Below are 18,096 nucleotides of genomic sequence, written 5' to 3' on the forward strand. Positions count from 1 at the left end.
CAAGGTTCCCACACGTTGTTTCTATATGAGTCAAGGTTTCCGTACCTTGTCAAGGTTCCTACACCTTGTTTCTATGTGAGTCAAGGTTTCCACACCTTCTTTCTATGTGAGTCAAGGTTTCCACACCTTGCCAAGGTTTCCATACCTTGTTTCTATATGAGTCAAAGTTTCCACACCTTGCTAAGATTTCTACAACATTCGCCTTTCCCGGTTGATATAACAACTCGAAGTCATAGTCCTTCAGAAACTCTATCCATCTCCTTTGTCTCATGTTCAGCTCCTTCTGATCAAACAAATACTTGAGACTCTTATGATCGCTGAATACACGAAACTGGGCACCATAGAGGTAATGCCTCCAGATCTTCAAAGCAAACATTATGGCTGTCAACTCTAAGTCATGAGTGGGGTAGTTTCTCTCATGAACCTTAAGTTGCCTTGAAGCATACGCCACTGCCTTCTTCTCTTGTTTTAGTACATAGCCGAGCCCAAGGTTAGAGGCATCACAATAAACCTCAAATGGTTTTCCAACATCAGGAATCACCAATATAGGAGCACTGGTCAACCTTCTCTTTAGCTCCTGAAAGCCCTCCTCACACTAGTCCGTCCAAGTGAAGGGTTGGTCCTTCCGAGTAAGCAGTGTCAGAGGCGCCACTATCTTGGAGAATCCCTCAATGAATCTCCTATAGTAGCCGGATAGACCCACAAAGCTTCTTATTTCTGTTGCAGACTTAGGACTTTCCCACTTTACCACTACTTCGACCTTTGTTGGATCCACAGCTATACCTTGTATGGATATCACATGCCCCAAAAATTGTACCTCGTCCATCCAGAACTCGCACTTAGATAGCTTGGCATATAGTTGCTTCTCCCTCAAGACACTAAGCACCAACCTCAAGTGTTCTGCGTGTTACTCCCGACTTTTGGAATAACTAAGGATGTCGTCAATGAAGACAACAACAAACTTATCTAGGAACGGTCTGAAGATCCTGTTCATATAGTCCATGAATACTGCCGGGGCATTGGTCACACCAAACGGCATCACCACGTACTCATAATGTCTGTACCGTGATCGGAAGGCAGTCTTCTGTACATCATCCGTATTCACCAAAATCTGGTGGTATCCTGATCGCAGATCTATCTTGGAGAACACTACCGACCCGTGCAGTTGATCCATCAAATCATCAATTCGCAGAAGGGGGTACTTGTTCTTGATAGTCATCTTGTTCAGTTGCTTGTAGTCCACACACAGGCGTGAACTCCCATCCTTCTTCTTCACCAACAGCACTGGTGCTCCCTAAGGCGAAGTGTTGGGTCGGATGAACTTCTTGTCCATTAGTTCCTCTATTTGTTTCTTGAGTTCCACTAACTCTACCAGAGCCATGTGATATGGAGCCATCGACACCGGGCCTGTTCCTGGTACCAGATCAATAGAGAACTCCACCTCTCTATTGGGAGGCAACCCTGGTACTTCATCCAGTAATACGTCTTCAAACTCATGCACCAGTGGTATGACCGATGTTCCCTCCTTCTCCCCAACCTCCATACAGGCGAAGATTATGAAGCATTGCGCGCCACCCTGAATCTCCTTCACCACTCCCTGAGGAGACACCAACTCAAGCTCCTCAGAGTCGGGGAACAACAATCTTTTCTCACGACAATCTATTAGAATGCGATTGGTAGAGAGCCAATCCATCCTTAAGATCACTTCCAACTCCTGTAGAGGTAAACATATTAGATTTACCTTGTATTTGCGTCCCTCTACCTCCACCGGAAGCCTAGCACACAAGGACGACGTCCTGACCAGACCCGACGCCGGGGTAGATACTGTCAGTTTGGACTGCAGCTCGCGCACCGGCAAACCCAGACGCTCCACACAATCAATTGACACAAAAGAGTGTGTCGCTCCAGAATCATACAGTACATACAAAGATTCACCAGCTATCATGCATCGACCCATAACAAGATTACCTGAGCCTGCAGCCCCTGCTCCGGTCATGGCATACACCCTGCCTGTCGCCTGAGGCCTGTTGCCTCTGTCCTTCCGCTGGTGTTGGTGACGGGTCTGAACCGGAGGGCATGTCGCTGCCCTAGAAAGAGTGGGATAGTCCTTCCCAAAGTGGCCCTTTTTGCCACAGTTGTTGCATCTACGGTAACCCTTCATCTGTGGGCAAGCATTCCTCAAGTGGGGACCTCCACATATATAGCACTAGACCCGACCCTACTGCGGAGAAAATCTCCTAGACCCTTGAGGCTGATGGTGAGGTCTGTCATATGGTCGCCTCCGCTCCTCATGTTTGGACTTGGACCCAGATTGTCCCCCTACCCTCTGAGACTGTTGAGGCCTCTGACCGTCCACTTCGTTCTTCATCTTCTCCATTACTCTGCATTATCCACCAGAGCAGCAAAATCCTTGATGGATAAGGGTGCTACCATCAAGCGAATGTCGTCGCGAGTCTATTTTCAAACTTGCGACATCTCCACTCCTAGTCGAGTGGCAAGGTATAGAAACGGTTGAGGTGTTTGAACTTCTCAGCATATTCAGCTACTGACTTCCCTCCCTGGGTGAGCTGGAGGAATTCCACCTCCTTGGCATATCTGACGCTGTCAGGGAAATATTCCGAGAGGAACTTCCCCCGGAAGGCCTCCCATGTGACTGGTTCTCCCTTTTCCTCCATGATGGATTTCGTACTAATCCACCAATGTTTAGCTTCTCTGGTCAGCATATAGACTGCAAAAGCCAACCTGTTATCTACTGGGCACATCTTCACATTGAAGATTCTCTCAAGGTCCTTCAGCCACTGATCGGCTGCATCCGGGCTAGTATTCCCGTTGAACTTCACTGGATGATGCTTTAGGAAGTCTTCCAGACTCCACTCCCTGAGTAGTGGTCGTGGCTCAGAGCCAAACACAGGGGCAACCGCCCTGTTCTCCTTCAGTTGGTGGAGTGCCTCCATGTGCTGCCGATGGGCATCCTCAGCAGCCACCCTAGTAGCCTCAATTTGCTGCATCACTAGTTGTTGTTGCTCAAGCGACGCTGCCTGTCGCTGCATAGATGCTTCGTGCTGTTGCATCATAGTTATGCTTTGTTGCGTCATAGCAGTCACCATCGCCTCTATTACCCTAGCGATATCGGGTACGTCACCCTGAGAGGATTGTGGAGTCCTACGAGGAGGTGTCATAGTTCACTGGCTCACAAAAAATCAGTTGGTTAGGTTTGATAAGACAGGAAATTTAACCAGAACACTCAAAAAGACATAGAGAAAGCTAAGCGGACATCCAAGTCCACAGACTTAAGGAATGACCGCTGTGATACCATAAATATAGCACCCATTTAATTAATAGCCGTAATTGAAGGAAATGTCACAACAAAATAGTATAGTAGCGCAGTCTTAGAGTTTCCATAAACCTCCTTACGATAAACCAAGGCATACAACGATATCAAACTAAATAGATACAAAAATTTAATTGAAATGAAATTGGAAGTTTAAAGGACAGACAATACATGGGTCGTGGCCCCAAAAGAAAGCTCAGAATAGAAAATCCAACCCAGATGGCTAAGCAGCAGAGTTACCGTTCCCTTGTTGACCGCAAGGACCTCGCACATCTGCTCCCATCAATTAAATTGATGATCATCGCAAAAGGGAAGAGCCACATACAAGACAACCATACAACAAACAAGGTAAGCTAGAGTAAAACAGTTCAACAAGTAGTTACATGTCAATACACAATCCAAGCATTTCATATATCATCCAAACATGTTCTGACATTTCAACAATACACTAGACTCTGACTCGATTCATCCGGATACATATAGTCTAGTTGAATTCAGCGGATGCTTGCACTTGTGGTGGATACCTCTGCTCACCCTCGAGCTATGTGTTACAAGTGTTACAATGAATCAATTCCCTCACGCACAAGGTTAGCCCTTAAGGAGTTTCAAGCCTCCTACTACTCTCACCACAAGAGTCAGTCCGCTCTAAGTGAGACTAATTGACTTCTTAGAGTGTTAGGATGCAACCTTACCTTGAATCCTTACCAGACCATATAGATGGGGCACCACCATGATCACCCACTAACAGGGGCCATGGAATTATGTCCCGACCACTAAAGCGCGACCCTGAAAGTCTCATCTAAAGGCTCCAAGGAATTACACACTGACACATACCAATCATAATCAAACCAATACTATTTAACATGCATAGGTATATACATATATATATATATATATATATATATATATATATATATATATATATATATATATATATATATATATATATATATATATCACGTCAACCTTCACAATTCCATTCTCACTTGTGTTTCATATTGAATCCATCCCACTCATCCTTCACAAATTACCAATGTAGGAGTGTATTCCCTACCAACACCATGCCACATTCATTGATCCACATTCCCTCATATCTTATGTCAAAGCCATACCAAACCCATCGTTTCAAATTCCATGAATCACCTCATACAATCAACATGCTCAACTCATATTAAAACTCATGAATCATAATTCCCAAGGTCACTCAATTCATACAGTTCATACCCAAGGTAAAGCATAAAAAGCCAAACATACAATTAAGGCCCCAACAACATAAAAGGTTTAGTTGCATAAAGAAATCACGTGCTAGTCTCGCTCAAGCCACAGCGTCTCGCTTAGGCAAGACTGTCATTAGGGAACCCTGCGAGGCCCGCGGATTCTCGCTTAAGTGAGCCGCTACTCGCCTGGGTGAGCATGTCCCTCGCCCAAAAGAAAGGCTTCCTCACCTGAGCTACGCCTACCGCACAAACCTCAAACCCCCACTCGTCCTCGCTTAGGCGAGCCTCTCTCGCTTGAGCGAGATGGTGTCTCGCTCAAACAAAAGCTCTCCGCCTGAGCAAGAGCTCGAGCGCGAGTCTAGGTCTGTCTTTGCAAGTCTTTCCTAGGCGAGGCCCAGTCGCCTGGGCGAGACAGACAGGTCTCGTCACTGATCACCCTGCACAGTCATCCAACCACACCTTAAACAGCACTATACATGCATTTAACATTTCACAAAGGCACCATACTCATACAAAACATAAACAGTGACAACCCATACAAGAAATAGACTTGAACAAAAATCCCTAGCTTCCTTTACCTGGAATGAGCTAGTTTTAAGACCTCGACAACGAACAACGAAACACCACAGCCCTAGGAGAAGATTACGGAGTTGTAAAAACGAACAGAGGGTGTTTAATACCGAAGCTCTAACACTGCACACGGAAACAGGACCAGAGATCGAAAAGTGTGGGTTGGGAGTACTTATGTGAGCCAAAACGGTCAAGTTGAACGTGAGACTGGGCACAGTATGGAACCCTAGCACAGGCGGCAGCAACACCTCAAAGAAAAGTGAGGGATCTATTTTTACGAAAAGTGAGCACAAGTTAGGGTTTAGGCACTTTAGGTAGAAATCGAACTTGGCCAACCCCCCTTAGGCCCATAAGATTGGACAACCTAAAAAATAATGGGGCAGAAACAATTGGGCCCTACCAGTTTCTATATATTTATATTTTTTATTTTTTAGACAATGATAATTTTTATTTTTTTATTATATTATATTTCAATTATGAAGCTAAAAAAATTTATCAAAACAATTAAAAAAGATACTTTTTCTTTATTTTGAATTTAAAATACTTTGAAAATGTTTCTATATTTTTTAATTTTTTCTCATTTTTAATATAATTCTATTATAAGATTTTTAAATTTTCTATTTTTTTAATATTTCTCCCTTAAGATTTTTAGAAAACTTGATGTTATTAATATTTTTTTCTTATCTTCTTTCTATATCACAAGATTTCAATTAAAACAATTTAAATTTTTATCCAATAAAATAAAAAAGTAACTTTTTATTTTTAATTTTTAGTTTAAAATATTTTTAAAATATTTATCTATTTTTAAATATTTCTCGTTTTTGAAAAATAATTATACTATAAGCTTTTTAGTTAATTCTATTTTTTAAATTTTAGAAAATGATACCTTAGTAATATTTTATTAACTTTTATTTTCTATAGCACAAGATTTCAATTAAAAATCATTTAAAACTTCTCAAATTATGTTTTTAAGATAGAAGAATTTTTTCTTCTTTCAAGATATAACAAGTTATTCTTTTAACGATGTAAAAAGATAAAAGATATAACTAGAACACTAAATTCAATCAATGTAATGCAATAACGTCAAATAATAAACATTGAAAAATTAAATTAAATGATACATCCAATTTGGTATTTTTTATTTTATTTTATGAATAAGTTTTATATATTATGGTTACCACAACCATTATTATAATAATATTTTATTCTACAATATTTTCTTAATTATCAATAAAATTACAAATTATTTTTGAGTAATAAAAAATAAAAATTTAAATGAAATGATACACCACTTTGTTCTTCTTTTTTAACAATTGAAAAGAATGTTTTATAATCTAACTTACCACAATTGAAGTACAAATAGGTTAATAAATTATTGACGTAGCCTAACAAAGAACAAATCAAATATAGCATTTTAAAGACTAATATATACGCTTAAACACCTCTAGAGTAATTTCTTTTAAATAATTGGTCAGTCATAAGTAATTAGGACTTTCTTGTAGTACAATATTTCAATTAGAAAACTTAAAATGTTATCAAATTTAATAAAAAATAATAATCTTTTATATTTTTAATTTAAAATGCTTTTTTAAATATGTATTTATGGTTGAATATTTCTCAATGTTTCTATATATTTATAATTTTTATTTTTTAGACAATGATAATTTTACTAATATTTGATTATCTTATTTTTTTTATTATATTATATTTCCATTATGAAACTAAAAAAATTTATCAAAACAATTAAAAACTATACTTTTTCTTTATTTTGATTTAAAATACTTTGAAAATGCTTCTGTATCTTTTAATTTTTTCTCATATTTTAATATAATTCTATTATAAGATATTTAAATTTTCTATTTTTTTAATATTTTTTCCTTAAGATTTTTAGAAAACTTGATGTTATTAATATTTTTTCTTATCTTCTTTTTATATCACAAGATTTCAATTAAAACAATTATAATTTTTATCCAATAAAATAATAAAGTAACTTTTTTATTTTTATTTTTTAGTTTAAAATATTTTTAAAATATTTATCTATTTTTAAATATTTCTCATTTTTGAAATATAATTATACTATAAGCTTTTTAGTTAATTTTATTTTTTAAATTTTAGAAAATGATACTTTAGTAATATTTTATTAAATTTTTTTTCTATAGCACAAGATTTCAATTAAAAATCATTTAAAACTTATCAATTTGTGTTTTTAAGATAAAAGATTTTCTTTTTCTTTCAAGATATAACAAGTTATTCTTTTAAATATGTAAAAAGATAAAAGATATAACTAGAACATAAAATTCAATCAATGTAATGCAATAACGTCAAGTAATAAACATTGAAAAATAGAATTAAATGATACATCAAATTTGATATATTATGATTACCACAACCATTATTATAATAATATTTTATTCTATAATATTTTCTTAATTATCAATAAAATTACAAATTATTTTCAAGTAATAAAAAATAAAAATTTAAATGAAATGATACACCACTTTGTTCTTCTTTTTAAGAATTTAAAAGAATGTGTTATAATCTAACTTACCACAATTGAAGTACAATCAATTACATATTAAGAAAAGAAGATACCACCAATTACTACATTATTCATTTTCTTTTATTGACAAGTGTCATAAAATTTAGTTCTTTCGTCATTTTAAAACTGTGTAATAAAAGGATCCTGGTTCGAATCCTACAAAAACTAATTTGTTTTGTTTTTTCATTTATTTATGATTTCAACTATAAGTAATATTATTATTTGTAATATTTTTATAAGTATTATTATTTGTAATTATTAATAATATTGTTATTATAAATATTAATTGTAGTGATAGTAATAAAATTATAACCAATATTAATATAATAATTATTATTATTATTATATGTTACTATTATATATTATTATTAGTATTATTAACATTATTATTATTATTATTATTATTATTATTATTATTATTATTATTATTATTATTATTATTATTATTATTAATAATAATAATATTATTATTATTATTATTATTATTATTATCATTATTATTATTATTATTATTATGAGTAAAGAACTAATTAGAAAAATTATTAATTATAATATACGAAAATTAATACTTAAATTAGGAGTGAAATTATTAGTATTACTATTAGTATTATTACTATTATATTTTGTTATTATAAAAATTATTAACATTATTAGTAATAGTAAAATTATTGATGTTATTATTATTATTAGTATTATCAACAATATTAACATATAATATATTAATATTATGATTATATATGATTGTTGTTATTGTTAAATTTATTGATAATATTAGTAGTAGTAAAAATATTAGTATAGTATTACTTATAATATCAATATATAATATATTAATCTCTTTATATATTTTGAAAAAAAATTAGAAAAATTTATTATTACTAATAATATTATTATTATGAGTTTTAATGATATTATTATTAGTAAAATTATTACTATTATTATTATTATTATTATTATTATTATTATTATTATTTACGGTTATTATTACTATACTTATCATAAATAATAATAGTATTATTACTATTATTTAATTTTGAAACAAGATTATACTTTAATTACTTACATTTTTATTATTTGGATTGTAGTATTTAGATATACATTTTACTTTTATATATTACAAGATTATATTTTAATTACTTGCATTTTTATTTGCTTTGTTGTTGGTTTGTCTTTACATCTGAGTAATTACTTGAATCCAAAAAAGTAGTTACTAAAATTAGTAAAATAATAAAATTAAAATGTAGTTTTTTTTTATAAATAATCATTTAAATTTAAAAAATAATAATTAGTATTAGTATTAATATTATTATAATAATAATAATTATTATTATTATTTTTTGTATTTTTATTTTAAATAATATTAGTGTTATTATTATTATATTAATATCAATCTTAGTGTTATTATTTGAATTGTAGTATTTAGATACACATTTTACTTTTATCTACTAGGATTATATATTAATTACTTGCATTTTTATTTGTTTTTTTATTGATTTATCTTTACATCCGAGTAATTAGTTGAATTAGAAAAAATAGTTACTAAAATTAGTAAAATAATAGAACTAAAGACTAATTTTTTTATTATCAATAATCATCTAAATGTAAAAAATAATAATTAAGAGAATATAATTATAAAAACAAAATAGGAGACCATGTATCTCTATATATGTAGTTGTGTATTATTATTATTTTTATCAATACAGGATATTATTATTTTTGTTAGACACCCATTTTATTTATATTTACTACATAATCATGTTCCAACTACTTGCAGTTTTTTGTTCCTTTTGTTGTTGATTTATCATTACATTGGATTAATTAATTCAAAAAAAAAAATAGTTATTACTATTATTATATATTATTATTATTATTATTATTATGAGTAAAGAAGTAATTAGAAAAATTATTAACTATAATACGAAAATTAATACTTAAATTAGTAGTGAAATTATTAGTATTATTACTATTATTATTATTTACGGTTATTAGTACTATACTTATCATAAATAATATTAGTATTATTAATATTATTTCCTTTTTGACACAAGATTATATTTTTATTATTTGGATTATAGTATTTAGATACACATCTTATTTTATATACTACGACATTATATTTTAATTACTTGCATTGTTATTTGCTTTGTTGTTGGTTTGTTTTACATTTGAGTAATTAGTTGAATCCAAAAAACTAGTTACTAAAATTAGTAAAATAATAAAACTAAAATGTAATTTTTTATTATAAATAATCATTTAAATTTAAAAAATAATAATTAGCATTAGTATTAATATTAATATAATAATAATTATTATTATTTGTATTTTTATTTTAAATAATATTAGTGTTATTATTATCATATTAATATCAGTCTTAGTGTTATTATTTGAATTGTAGTATTTAGATACACATTTTACTTTTATCTATTATGGATTATATATTAATTACTTGCATTTTTATTTGTTTTGTTGTTGATTTATCTTTACATCCGAGTAATTAGCTGAATTAAAAAAAGTAGTTACTAAAATTAGTAAAATAATAGAACTAAAGACTAATTTTTTTTATTAGCAATAATAATTTAAATTTAAAAAATAATAATTAAGATAATATAATTGTAAAAATAAAATAGGAGACCATGAATCTTTATATATGTAGTTGTGTATTATTATTATTATTATTATTATTTTTATCAATACGGGATATTATTATAGTTAGACACCCATTTTATTGATATTTACTACATGATTATATTCCAATTACTTGCATTTTTTTATTCCTTTTGTTGTTGATTTATCATTACATCGAAGTAATTAATTCAAAAAAAATAGTTACTATTATTATTATTATTATTATTATTATCATTATTATTATTATTATTATTATTATTATTATTATTATTATTATTATTATTATTATTATTATTATTATTATTATGAGTAAAGAACTAATTAGAAAAATTATTAACTATAATAGACAAAAATTAATACTTAAATTAGGAGTGAAATTATTAGTATTACTATTAGTATTATTACTATTATATTTTGTTATTGTAAAAATTATTAACATTAGTAGTAATAGTAAAATTATTACTATATTATTATTGTTATTATTATTATTAGTATTATTAACAATATTAATATATAATATATTAATATTATGATTATATATGATTGTTGTTATTATTAAATTTATTGATAATAATAGTATAGTATTACTTTTAAATATTTATTTAATCAAAATTGATAATATTTATTTTTATTTTGTTTAAATATTTCTATTACAATGACCATAACCTATAAATATTATTATTAAATTTATAAAACTGTAATATCATATTTTTATGAGATAATTTTATATTATATTTAAATAAAAAAAAGGTACGTATAGGTTACTATTAAAAAACGTGTATTTCTTATTTCTTTTCTCTTAAAAATTAATTACACATTTTCTATAAATAATAAATATAATATCAATTATATTAATTATAAAAAAACAAAAAAAAGACCGGTGCATATGCACGGGTCAGAGAGTAGTTAGAGTAAAAAATTATTGACATAGCCTAACAATAAACAAATCAAATATAGCATTTCAAAAACTAATATATACGCTTAACCACCTCTAGAGTAATTTCTTTTAAATAATTGGTCAGTCATAAGTAATTAGGACTTTCTTGTAGTACAATATTTCAATTAGAAAACTTAAAATGTTATCAAATTTAACAAAAAATAATAATCTTTTTATTTTTAATTTAAAATGCTTTTTTAAATATGTATTTATGGTTGAATATTTATCAATGTTTCTATATATTTATATTTTTTATTTCTTACACAATGATAATTTTACTAATATTTCATTATCTAATTTTTTTTATTATATTATATTTCAATTATGAAACTAAAAAAATTTATCAAAACAATTAAAAAAGATACTTTTTCTTTATTTTGAATTTAAAATACTTTGAAAATGCTTCTGTATTTTTTAATTTTTTCTCATTTTTTAATATAATTCAATTATAAGATTTTAAAATTTTCTATTTTTTTAATATTTCTCCCTTAAGATTTTTAGAAAACTTGATGTTATTAATATTTTTTTCTTATCTTCTTTCTATATCACAAGATTTCAATTAAAACAATTAAAATTTTTATCCAATAAAATAAAAAAAGTAACTTTGTCTATTTTTATTTTTTAGTTTAAAATATTTATCTATTTTTAGATATTTCTCATTTTTGAAATATAATTATATTATAAGCGTTTTTGTTAATTCTATTTTTTAAATTTTAGAAAATGATACTTTAGTAATATTTTATTAACTTTTTTTTTTCTATAGCACAAGATTTCAACTAAAAATCATTTAAAACTTATCAAATTATGTTTTTAAAATCAAAGATTTTCTTTTTTCTTTCAAGATATAAAGAGTTATTATTTTAAAGATGTAAAAAGATAAAAGATATAACTAGAACATTAAATTCAATCAATGTAATGCAATAACGTCAAGTAATAAACATTGAAAAATTAAATTAAATGAAACATCCAATTTGGTATATTTTATATTATTTTATGAATAAATTTTATATATTATGATTACCACAACCATTATTATAATAATATTTTATTCTACAATATTTTCTTAATTATCAATAAGATTACAAATTATTTTCAAGTAATAAAAAATAAAAATTTAAATGAAATGATACACCACTTTGTTCTTCTTTCTTAACAATTGAAAAGAATGTGTTATATTCTAACTTACCACAATTGAAGTACAATTAGGTTAAAAAATTATTGGAGTAGCCTAACAATGAACAAATCAAATATAGTATTTTAAAAACTAATATATACGCTTAACCACCTCTACTGTAATTTCTTTTAAATAATTGGTCAGTCATAAGTAATTAGGTCTTTCTTGTAGTACAATATTTCAATTAGAAAACTTAAAATATTATCAAATTTAATAAAATAATAATAATCTTTTCTATTTTTAATTTAAAATGCATTTTTAAATATGTATTTATGGTTGAATATTTCTCAATGTTTCTATATATTTATATTTTTTATTTTTTAGAAAATGATAATTTTACTAATATTTCATTATCTTATTTTTTTTATTATATTATATTTCAATTATGAAACTAAAAATATTTATCAAAACAATTAAAAAAGATACTTTTTCTTTATTTTGAATTTAAAATACTTTGAAAATGCTTTTGTATTTTTTAATTTTTTCTCATTTTTTAATATAATTCTATTATAAGATTTTAAAATTTTCTATTTTTTTAATATTTCTCACTTAAGATTTTTAGAAAACTTGATGTTATTAATATTTTTTCTTATCTTCTTTCTATATCACAAGATTTCAATTAAAACAATTTAAATTTTTATCCAATAAAATAAAAAAGTAACTTTTTTATTTTTATTTTTTAGTTTAAAATATTTTTAAAATATTTATCTATTTTTAAATATTTCTCATTTTTGAAATATAATTATACTATAAGCTTTTTAGTTAATTCTATTTTTTTAATTTTAGAAAATGATAGTTTAGTAATACTTTATTAACTTTTTTTTCCTATAGCACAAGATTTCAATTAAAAATAATTTAAAACTTATCAAATTGTGTTTTTAAGATAAAATATTTTCTTTTTCTTTGAAGATATAACAAGTTATTCTTTTAAAGATGTAAAAAGATAAAAGATATAACTAGAACATAAAATTCAATCAATGTAATGCAATAACGTCAAGTAATAAACATTGAAAAATTAAATTAAATGATACATCCAATTTGATATTTTTTATTTTATTTTATGAATAAGTTTTATATATTATTATTACCACAATCATTATTATATTAATATTTTAATCTATAATATTTTCTTAATTATCAATAAAATTACAAATTATTTTCAAGTAATAAAAAATAAAAATTTAAATGAAATGATATGTTAGCCCCCTTTTTCCAGCTTATAATTTGTTGGGCCTGGTCTTTTTGTAGGCCCAAGGCCAGCCCAGAAAGGGACCCTCAATACCCTCTTCCAGCTACTCATTATTCCAATTGTCTCCTTTTTAAGAAGTTGTCTCCCTCTCTCAAACACCCAAGACTCCAGATAGAGCTCTGCTAGGGCACATTGATTGTTTCATCTTCGAGCTAGATACGGTGGTTCTGTCTCAAAATAAGTTACTCCTCATTTCTGCCATAGCCTTTCTTTCCCTTTCTAGTTGAGCACTTTAGTTGTGTTAGAGTTCATCCTCTTATACTCGTTTTGGGTCCTGGGGTTTCTGTTTTAGCTCACTATCTTAGTTGGTGGAGCTGTTGTGCCTGGGTTACATTCTCTGAGTTACTGCTCCCTTCTCTTGCGCCTAAAAAGGTAAGCGAAGCTAGGTTTTTAAGTTCTAAAGTGATTTTTGTATGTTTGAGGGTTGTTCTGTGTTTTAGGTGCTTGAATGGTATTTAATGATGTGTAGATGGTTGCCTAGTAGTCTGGATGTTACTTTGTGTTGTTTTTTTGCCTTGCATGCGTGGAATAGTGGGGGACAACTGATATTCTTGCCTAAGTGAGCCTGTCTCGCTGATATCGCTGTCGTTAGGCGATCAAATTACCACTACTTTAGCAACTTCAGTATTGCCAGTTAGTAGTGAACAAAATAGTTAAGGTTAAGATAACCCTGAGTTGTTTCACAACGAATACGGAATTGATCTCAAATATTTGATTCTTAAAAATGCAATTAAAACTAGCAACTATAAAAATATGGGGGTTTTGATATGCAAAGAAAATGACACGGAAGATTGTAAACACAATAATAGTAAATAGGTCAACTCCACTGCTTTTTCTAAATAAGATTCTTCATTGGTTATCTAGAGATCATTGTTAAATTAATTATTGTTGTTGATTTACAAATCAATCAATGTAAAGACTCAATTCATTTGTTGGCATCCTCACTTTTAATCAAAGTACAGTCTCAATTAAAAGTGAGGATTGTTAGATTGTCCATAGTAAATTCAATCAAAGTACAGTCTCAATTAATTTTACTATGCCTAATCATGTCTATTCCTTTGTTTCTTCACCAAATAGAAAACTTAATTAATCAAAGTAAAGTCTTGACTAATTTTAGTTAAAGTAATTACCACTAATCAAAGTAAAGTCTCAATTATTGGCAAAAACTTATTTAATCAAATGAAAGTTTCTAAATAAAATCAAAGTAAAGTCTCAATTTAATTTAAAAACCTTTTAACTCATATGATTAGCATGCATGTAGATTTAAAATCATTATTTTCTATTCGATTAAGAAACAAAGGACATAGATAAAGAAAAACCACAACAATAATCAAAATAACAAACACATAAATTCATCTAACCTTAGAATCCAATTAAGAAATTACAGTGGAATCAACCCTTAAAGCTTAGCCCTCCATGGCTTTGATGGAATACATGATGATATGAAGGAAAGAAAATAAAAGAAAGTATGAGAGATGTGATGGACGACAGTGTCTACCAAAACCAGAGAATTCTAAGTGTCTATGTTGTAAGTCCCCCCGCTTCTGCTCCCTTAAGTCTCTTTATATAGGCTTCAACTAGACTATGGGCTTTATCTGTCGGTTGCTAAAATCTTTTATTTTTATTTAATTAATTAGCAACTTAATTTCTGTCCAATTTCCAATTTCGCCCCTCTTATTTAACCATTTTTTTGCAGTTTTGACCAGAGTTTGACCAGTTGACTGCCTATCAGATGCTGACACGTGGCGCAGAGTGCACTTTCTCTCTCCAAACTAGGGTTTGCTACGGAGAAGATGGTCGCGATGGAGGTGGCGCGTCGCGGTGGCTGCTGCTGTGCGAACGAAGAGGTGCGGTGGTAGCCAGCGACGAGATGGCGTGATGGTGATGCAGTGGTGGCCGGCGAGATGAAGAGGTGCGGCGGCGGCTGCCATGGTGATGGAAGGAGAGGAGAAAATTAGGGTTAGGGTTTCATTTTGGGAGATGGTGAATGGAGGATTATGACACGTGTCAGCTTATGGTTGGCCTGATTTGAAAGGTGGGGATTGCCGCATGGCATAATCTGGTTGAGTCGAGTTTAAGTGGTAGGAGGGTGCAGAATAGGTTTTTGGTGGTCCACTTTAGAAGGAGTGTGCAAATAAAATCTGGGGGTGCATTTAGCTCCTGATTTATTCTTTTCCAAAATTTCTTGATTTTGGACTTATTTTGTAACTTTGAATATTTCAAAATCACACTATTAATGACCAAAAATAAATTCCAGCTGCATTAACAAACATTAGAATATCCAATAATATTTTATGCAACTAAAATAAATTTTTACGTAACTTTTACCGAACTTACTCAATAAATCCAATAATCACAAATCCTAATTAAATTAATCTTTAAGCACAAAAAATTCAATTAAATCCCCAAATTTAAATATTAAATGAGGGCAAAAATTTGAACTCATCACACACCCACACTTATCCTTTTGCACTCCTCGGTAAAATTGAACAATTTCAAAACTTTTATTCTGAGGTCTTTTATTCCATATTTTCAGTGGATTAAAAAAAATGAATACAAATGGAAACAGATCAATCTTCTAGAAATCATGTTGTCATGCACATACAAATGGATAAAATTCTGTTTTTTTCACACATTAGTTAATCTTTTGAGTTTACAAGATAATCAAATATGAAAGAGAAACACTCAAGTTAAATGTATATTTTCTCATCAAAATTCGCTCAAATGTTTTGGCTTGTGTTTTCACTCAAAATACCCATGCAAGTAAACACTTTCATTGCTTAGCAAGACTCTAATATTCACAACTTTCAGAAAACATGCATTCAAAAATCATGAGGACTTTTCACAGGTTATAATGAGGCCAAGGCAAAGGTAGGAAAAACTTTAGGATTTGTGTGTTTTTTTGAAATAGTAAGGAAGAAAGAATTATGGAGCATAGTTTCAAAAACAATCCTTACTTTTTTTCTTTGTTTTTTTTCTTCTCTTTTATCCTTTGTTGCTCTTTTTCATACAACAATCATTTTTCATTACAACACTCTGTCATCAACAATTATTTTCCTTTTTGCCATTTTTATAACTTTGTGAGGGAAATACTCACCCCCACACTTTATTCCTCAACCAATCTCAACATAATCCACTAGCTCCTTCTTTCTCCCTAAGGTAAGGAAAAACATGGTCTTTTTCTTTTTAAGGTTTAAGAGTATGCTCAAAACAAGAAAAAGAGGTTTAAGCTCAAGGGGCTACCAATGGATCAATATTATGGTTAGCTTATTTGGCCAAGTAGCTAAAAACAAGAAATGCCTCAGTCATATCAAATCATGCATGTTCACCTAAGATGCAAAACAACAGAATCAAGCTAAACATTTGAGTATCAACAAGACATGAGCAAGTCACACAAGAAAAATAGGAATGACACATGATAGTTCATCCTTACAATAAAGCTCAAAACTCACAAGGTCAAACACTCTTTCACAAAAGATTTATTCCAGAAACTCTCAAATCAACTCAATTAGTAAATCACATAAACAATCCATTCATAGCACATGACTCTTATTTTCCCAGAATTATGATCGTTCCAATTAGTAAATCAAATCCCAAAATCCAATGTCAATATGTTTTATTGAAAGCGGAAACCCCCTTTTTTTTAATAAAAACAAACAAAAAAAAACAAAATTAGAAAAGAAAAAACAAAACAAATAGAAAACAAAATCAGAAAAGGAAAAACAAAACAAATAGAAAACAAAATCAGAAAAGGGGGAAATCTCCTCACACCCCCACACTTTATCCATGCATTGTCCTCAATGTATTTAATATGCATAAAATGCAAAGAAAAAGTATGAAGGGTACTTACCTCCTCAAGGTGGAAGGTGTGAGGGAGAAGTCAAGTTCATCCCATCCATCGTCTTATTCAGCATATCTTGATTTTCATTGAATATCCGAAGATGATGCCCATTAACTTTAAAAGTTCTTGTTGAGGATTCTTCCTTGATCTCCACTGCTCCATAAGGGAAGACTTCTGTAACAATGTATGGTCCTTCCCAAGTAGAGCGCAACTTACCACTCATGTGACCAAGCTTGGATTTGTATAGTAATACCTTCTATAATCAATACAGACCCTCCAACTATTCTGAATACGAGTAGGAATCAACTCGTTCTTCTCATTCTTGACCACGGTGATCCCAGATTTCTTGGGAACCACATGTACAGGACTCACCCAAGTGCTGTCAAAAATAGGATATATAATACCTGCTTATAGCAACTTGATGACTTCTTTCTTCACAACCTCCATCAATTGAGGATTCAGTCTCCTCTGAGGTTGCCTTACTGGTTTAACATCCTCCTCCAAGAGTATTCTGTGCATGCAAAAAGAAGGACTAATACCAGGAATATCTGCCAAAGTCCAGCCTATTGCTTGCTTGTGATCTTTGATAACCTGCAATAGCTTTTGTTCCTGCTCG

The 18,096-nt window shown here is 29.5% G+C and overlaps 1 protein-coding gene across 1 annotated transcript; it reads right to left on the reverse strand.

Annotated features, from left to right (window-relative positions):
• Positions 1-1,294: 1,294 nt before the first annotated feature.
• LOC114163555 lies at positions 1,295-2,161 on the reverse strand. Its single transcript, XM_028047860.1, has 2 exons — positions 1,802-2,161; positions 1,295-1,714 (listed from the first exon to the last, which is right to left on the reverse strand). The coding sequence occupies exons 1-2, from the start codon at positions 2,159-2,161 to the stop codon at positions 1,295-1,297; spliced, it is 780 nt and encodes a 259-aa protein (XP_027903661.1).
• Between the last annotated feature and the right edge of the window lie 15,935 nt (positions 2,162-18,096).

Source organism: Vigna unguiculata, chromosome 9 (assembly GCF_004118075.2).
Source record: "Vigna unguiculata cultivar IT97K-499-35 chromosome 9, ASM411807v1, whole genome shotgun sequence".
Lineage (NCBI taxonomy): Eukaryota > Viridiplantae > Streptophyta > Magnoliopsida > Fabales > Fabaceae > Vigna > Vigna unguiculata.